The 7,042-nt window shown below is 50.9% G+C and overlaps 1 protein-coding gene across 1 annotated transcript; it reads right to left on the bottom strand.

The window, feature by feature from the left end:
- On the bottom strand, positions 2,066-6,632 carry LOC8055990 (putative leucine-rich repeat receptor-like serine/threonine-protein kinase At2g24130). The gene is made up of 2 exons (XM_002460186.2): positions 3,027-6,632; positions 2,066-2,922 (listed from the first exon to the last, which is right to left on the bottom strand). The coding sequence occupies exons 1-2, from the start codon at positions 6,274-6,276 to the stop codon at positions 2,501-2,503; spliced, it is 3,672 nt and encodes a 1,223-aa protein (XP_002460231.1). The 5' UTR covers positions 6,277-6,632; the 3' UTR covers positions 2,066-2,500.

Here is a 7,042-nt window from a genome sequence, read left to right as displayed (position 1 = left end):
AGCTATTTAGAGAAGAATAATTTTTCTATATTTGAAGTTGTTTTGAGAAGAAGGTGATATCTTAACCCTTTGCTCTGGGCTCTGGCCATGGTGGGAATCAACATATTGTATTGTTTGACGGAGTTCCCTAGATGATTCTTTTCTAGTGGTTTTGAGACCTTGGTGCCAGCAACAAGTGGCTACTTTGGCCAAGCATGTTTCGCTTAGCTGAAAAGCTAATGGCTGAAAGTAATATTCGCTGATTTATTATGAGAGAAAACCACCACTGAATGACTGGTAGATTTGTCAGATAATCTCAATCCGGTGAGTATCACATAATAGTAACTTTTTTTTAAAAAAAAGAGTTAAGATATAGAGCCCACAACTAATCGAAATATCTGTCTCTGCTCTCACTAGTTTGTTCGTATTCTAAAACACCACTCATACATGTTTGTCCGATTGTAATACATTTTAGTTATCAATTAGTCTATGTATTTTTTGCACCCATATTCGAATTTCCTTTTGTATATGGCGCCTCCATGTTTGCTTAATTAGTGTGGTTTTAGTTGAAACATCACCTCAATGCACACACATGACACATACATATGGCGTGAATGGTGGCGCACACACCACACATCATGTATGTATATTGTATACACATTGAATTATTAGTTTCTCACCTGCAAGATATATATGGATGCACAAGATTCAAACTTCTCAACATTTTGGAGATATATATCCACAATGTGCTTGACCTTATCCATAATGGTTACTCTCATCTCTCCGCATCCAAACTACTGTCGTAAACACCCAATGAGAAACATCAGAAGTGGACCATTGGCCCCATTGGATCGGATTTGGCTAAAGAGCACAAGACGACTCTTGTATCAGCTGCAGACGCCGTGCATCATTGCATATACTCAACATCCAATCATCCATCACCACCACTAGAAAATATTATATTTAATTTGCTAGTCTGGTCCAGTTTAGGCATTGCTACTTGGAACCAGCCTCTATGCTCACAATGTGCTCCAACGCACGCTCGGTTTATCCGAATCACATTTCACGTACGCAGGCAACTTTCCATCCAACTTTGGCACCGGCCTTGCTCGTTTTATTTTATATATGCTCATAGGCCACACTTTCAGACTGAAAATCTCAATCTGTATGCAGGTACACTATATGATGCCTATGCTAATCTTTTGTAAAGCCTATGCACGTATGTAGGTGCATGTCGTAATCCTTGATGCATGCGTCATCATCTATTATCTCATAACAACAATATTAAAAGAAGCCATCATTTACATCAAGAGTGATTATAAATTACGAGATTAATTGAAAAAATTATAATAACCTATACCGTTAAATTTATGTTAATGTAACAGTTTAATTAGAATAAACAAAAGAGTCTATGCCTTATACAATCATAAATAGTAAAATCAGAATAATATAATAAACTAAAGAACTGCAAATTATACAATGTAATGATGTAGGCATAATTAGTAAAGTGCAAATCCAGATAAAACTCAGAAAAATTGGAGAAGAATTAGGAATAAATAAAACTATATAAAGAGTTCATACAAATTACAATCAGTACAAATAGGTAAATTCAAAAATGAAAACTGCATACAAAAGAAAACTGAACGCTGCTTTGATATAAATAATTCATATAAATTATAATTAGTACAAATAGGAGACAAATTAGAAAATTTCAATTTACAAGAGGGGCCAAGGAAATGAACAGTTACAAAGAAAAGTTGGATTTCATAGGTGTACAAAGTCAACCAAGAGAAAACTAAAGGCTACCTTGATTTGACATTGGAAGGAATTGCACAAACATAAGTTAGTTTGCATCGGTTGAATTAGTAATAGAAGACTAATATGTTAACTCATATATCTTTTTCTAAAATCGAAGGATTTTTTGTTAGTGTAACTCAAACTCCCAGACAAAAGTATGATTAAAGAATAACTATGTTATTACAACAAAAAACGATTTTTGTATTTAATCTAATTTCCTCCACTCACGAAAAAGTGTTACATAGAAATGCAACATAAATAAGATGATGAAAAAAGCATGGACACCTTGCTTTGTAACAAATAAACAAAAACTATTCGAAAAAAAATAATGTTAAGGCAGAAAAGAAACAAACGTTACAAAAAAGGGCTATTTGTGTGGACCATCTTGCTTGAGGAGCTTCAAATTATTCAGGTGCTATGATATACACAACACTGAACAAAATATTAGACATGCAGAGTTCAGAAAGAAAAACAGGCTAGCAAGCAATTTAGTAACTCCGATCCTTGTGGAACAGAAACCATATGTAGTCACGTAGATAGATCAATGACCAAGGCTTACATTACATCAATCAGAAGACACCTTCAAAGAATTAATCCTATGGTTTTGCATCCGTTTAAAAATAAAACCATACCTTAATTACCTCCTGGTCCTGGAGGAATGCTAGCTATGCACGTATATGCATCACGTACAAATCCTTAATTAGTATATAGCTGCTCCTACTGGTCAATCGATGTCTTCAACCTCAAGCGTGGTGGAGGAGAATCCCAGCGATGACGCGAAGGTGGCCGTGGTGTCGCCGCCGAGATACCGCTTGAGCCGGTCCAGGTCGTCGGCTGCGTCCATCATTGTCGGCCGCGCGGACGCCTGCTCCTGGGTGCAGAGGATGCCGAGCTCCAGCAGCTCGCCGATGGCCACGTCCGACATCCTCCTCACCTCAGGCGTCTGGTCCCGGACCATGCGCACCAGTGCCTGGTCGACCACTGCGTCGGCGCGGCCATGGTAGTGGGTCTTAACCCACTTGTGCAGGCTCAGTCCGGCGTCGAACATGTCGTCGGTCGGCTTCCTCCTCGTCACCATTTCCAGCACCAGCACGCCGAAGCTGTACACGTCGCCCTTTGTCGTCGGGTTCGATCCGTAGCCGTACTCTTCAGTTGAATCCATCGAGAACCACCCAGGATTCAGGAACGATCAGCCGGAGCAGTGGACTGATTAGGAGAAGATATATATCGTGCCATTGGGTGCCACGTACCTGGGGGAATGTAGCCGATGGAGCCGCACAGCATGTTGGCGGTGGAGGCGCCGACGTCGGCGGCGGTGTTGGCCACCCCGCCGATGCTCATGACGAGCCGGGAGATGCCGAAGTCGGAGACGAGCGCGGTCATGTCGTCGTTGATGAGGACGTTGCTCGGCTTGAGGTCGCAGTGGATGACCTTGACCGGCGAGTGGTGGTGCAGGTACGCCATCCCCTCGGCGATGTCGCTGCAGATGTTGACCCGCTGCACAAGGCTGAGCTCCGCCGGCGGCCCCGCGTAGAGGCACCGCTCGAGGCTGCCGTTCGCCATGAACGGCAGCACCAGCGCCTTGAAGTCCGGCAGGCTGCACGCCGTGACGATGCGCATGAGGTTCCGGTGCCGGATGCGCTTCAGGACCTGGCACTCGCGGTTGAAGCTCTTGGTCGAGTTCCCCGTCTGGAGCTGCAGCACCTTCACGGCGACCATGGTGCCGTCGCGCAGCGTGCCGCGGTACACCCGGCCGTAGCTGCCCGTCCCGACGAGCCGGTCCTCGCTGAAGTCCTCGGTGGCCTCGACCAGCTCCCTGTACGTGATCCGTGGGAACTTGTACTTCATCACCGGCGACGAGCCGCCGCCACGGCGGCCCCTGAACATGTCCTCCCGCATTGCCGTGACCCGCTCACGGATCTTACGGACGCTGACGGCGCAGAGGATCGTCAGCGCGAACGCCAGAGCCGCTGAGCAGACACACATGATGACCAAGAACTTCCGGGACTGGTACCACGAGCGGTGGCGCCCTCTGCAACGCCTCAGCACCGGACCAGAGAGGCGACGGTTGCCGAGGTAGGAGAGACAGCCGAAATTCACGAAAGGGCCGGTGCTGGGGACGACGCCCCAGAAGTCGTTGTATGACAGGTTGAGATATTTCAGCATCTGGCAATCGGTCAGGCTCATGGGGATCTCACCGCTCAGGTGGTTGTTCGAGACGTCGAGGCTCTCGAGGCTCTTCAGCTTGTCGAGTGTCGACGGGAGGTCGCCGGCAAGCGAGTTGTGTGACAGGTCGAGCACCGTCAGGGCAATGCAGTCCCCGAGGCTGAAGATCTCACCGTTGAAGTTGTTCCTGGACAGGTCGATCTTTTGCACTTGCTGCATGTTGCTGAGGCCAGTCGGCAGCTTGCCCCCAAGCTGATTGCGCGACAGGTTCAGTGTCCATAGCGTCGTCTTGGCGATGCCGGGGAACTCGTCTGGTATCACCCCGGTCAAGCTGTTGTTAGAGAGGTCGATGACCAACAGAGTGGCATACCGGCCGAGGCTCGGAGGTATGGCCCCAGACAGCTTGTTTCCCTGCAGGAAGAGATACCGGAGCTCGGCAAGGCTCCCGATGCTGCTGGGGATGGCCCCTGACAGCATGTTGCCCGACAGATCCAGCTCGCCGAGGCTCGTGGCGCTGCCAATGCACGCTGGAATTTCGCCTGTCAGGGAGTTGTTGGACAGCGCGAGCCGCTCCAGGTTCTTCAGCCGGCAGAGGGACGTCGGGATCGTCCCGTTCAGCAAGTTGCTCGACAGGTTCATCCATGTCATGTTGATGACATCCCCAACAGACTCCGGGATCGGGCCCTCGATGGCGTTCAGCTCCAGGTTGAGGTGCCAAATGTTGATCGGGAGCAGCGATCCCAGCTGACTTGGGAGCTGCCCACCCATCCCCACGGCGGAGGCCTCCACCTCCTGCAAGCTCGTGCAGTTCGACAGCGCGACGAAGAATGGCTCCAAGTTGCTGTTGTCGTCGTGGCTCCGGAAACTGTTGTTAGACAAATGCAGGTACAACAATTTCTTCTTGCTCGAGATGATACTCGTAGGCAGCTCGTCGTCCAGCAAGTTGCACTCCACATCTAGCGTCATCAGATCAGTGCAGTTGGCGATCCACCGTGGAAGTGTACCTTCGAGCTTGTTGGAGTAGAGGTTGATGACGACAAACGAGCAGCCTTGGGTGCTCGAGATGGCACGGGGGATCTCGCCAGAAAGACTATTATTGCCGACGTCGATGAGGCCCAACCCTGTGCAGTTGAGGAAGATAGCTGGTGGGATGTTCCCGGACAGGTTGTTTTGCCGGAGTCCGAGGTAGAACATGTCCGTCAGCTCGGAAAGGGAAGGTGGTATTCCTCCATGGAGTTGGTTACTGCCGAGGTCAATGGCTCCAATGTTCCTGAGCTTGGAGAGCTCGGCTGGAATCTGCCCCGTCAGCTGGTTGACGGACATTTCAAGATCCCAAAGGCTTGTTATGTTGCAGATAGCCAGAGGGATCTCTCCTGAGATGAAGTTGTTATCCATGTGAATGTACTCAAGTTGAGTCAGGTTGCCGATGGACGGAGGGATGGTGCCATAGATGTTGTTGCCGGAGATGTTGAGGATTTGGAGCTGCCCAAGGCTGCCGAGGGCCGGCGGAATGGCACCGGTGATACGGTTGTAGGTGACGCCGAGTGTCCGGAGCCGTGCGAGGTTGGAGAGCTCGGCTGGAATCTTCCCCGTCAGATGGTTGACGGACACTTCGAGATCAATGAGGCTTGTTAGGTTGCAGATGGCCAGAGGGATTTCTCCAGAGATGATGTTGTCATGCATGTACAGGTACTCAAGGAGAGTCAGGTTGCCGATGGACGGTGGGACGGTGCCGGAGATGTTGTTGCCGGAGACGTTAAGGCTTTGGAGCTGCCCAAATCTGCCGAGGTCCAGCGGAAGGTCACCGGAGATGTGATTGTAGGAGAAGTCGAGTTGCCGGAGCCTCGTCCGGAGTGGTAAGAGGTCGCTGAAGATTGAAGGGATGCTGCCGGAGATACCGTTGTTGTTCAAGAAGAGGCTCTCCAGTCGCGTGAGGTTGCCGACGGACGTCGGTACCTGGCCAGAGATGTTGTTGTTGGACACGTCGAGGAGCCGGAGGTGCGAGAGCTCGCCGATGACCGGTGGAATAGCGCCACCGATGCCCATGTCGGCGAGAGAGAGCCCAACAACGTGCTCCCGCCGCCAGTCGCACCTGACACCGGTGAAGCTGCAGACGTTGCCGTTGGACTCATTCCAGTCCGCCAAGGCCGCCGCTGCCGGCGACGGCAGCGTGAGCCCCTGCTTCAGGGCTAGCAGAGTCGCCTTCTCCTGCAGCAGGATCTGTCGCTGCCGCCCCCGCATGTCGCCGGCCTTCCTGGCCGCCGCCGACGTCGACGCGGCGAGGGAGAGGACGACGAGGATTAGCAGGAGGAGAATGGCCATGCGGACCCTCATCCTCTTCTCGTCGGATGGCACTAGTAAAACACTGGGGGATGATGGCGATGATCAGACCTATTAGCTAGCTAGATTGCACCTAAGCTGCTACTACTACATAGCAGTGGCATGTGTTCTGTCATCGGCCGCTAGCTAGCTCGATCGAGTCGAGATCAGTCGAGCTTGTTATGAAACGACCAAAGTGAGCTGCACCTGCTGGCGAGTGGAGAGAGCCAAGCATTGAAGCTGCTGCAGGTCTGCCTTCCGTGGGTTGGAACGGCGGCCTAATGGAGGCCGCAGACGTCGTCCGGGATGCCATGATTGCGCGGCGCACGACGCACGGCTTTTCAACCCGGTTTGTGCATGATGAGTGGGTTGGGGCGCGCGCGAGCCAGTCGCGGGGAGGGCGGGGAGCATGTGTGCGCGGCCGCGCCGGGAGACAGCGACGGTGGCGAAAGTGACGGGTCTGGCCGCCGCAGCGGTGGTGGGCTCCGGCGAGCACAGCGCAGGAGATTGCGGGGAGGATGGCAACAGGGCTGTGCACTTCGTTTCAGGTCAGGTCTGCTGCCGCACTCAGCCGGAGCGCCAGTAGGTGTAGGTTCAGAGCATGCACCGCCTGAAGTGGCCTAGGCAACAGAATATGTTTCCCCCCTTATCCAAGCATTTCAGCTTCTTCTTAGACGCTATTAGGATCATCCTGCATTCCAAATACTATCCCAAGTTTTGAAGCACCAAATAAATAAGTCATGAAAAGTTGGAAGAAAAATCATAGATGTGCAGTATGCTA

This window comes from Sorghum bicolor, chromosome 2, assembly GCF_000003195.3.
Source record: "Sorghum bicolor cultivar BTx623 chromosome 2, Sorghum_bicolor_NCBIv3, whole genome shotgun sequence".
NCBI lineage: Eukaryota > Viridiplantae > Streptophyta > Magnoliopsida > Poales > Poaceae > Sorghum > Sorghum bicolor.
The sequence above is the reverse complement of the archived record's forward strand: the minus strand, read 5'-3'. Positions and strand labels throughout refer to the sequence as shown.

Bases quoted from the DNA above. Each gene is read 5' to 3' on its own strand.
- LOC8055990 (XM_002460186.2), bottom strand. From the start codon at position 6,276: ATGAGGGTCCGCATGGCCATTCTCCTCCTGCTAATCCTCGTCGTCCTC. The intron at 2,923-3,026 runs GTACGTGGCACC...ATTCAACTGAAG, and splicing joins CATCGGCTACATTCCCCCAG to AGTACGGCTACGGATCGAAC.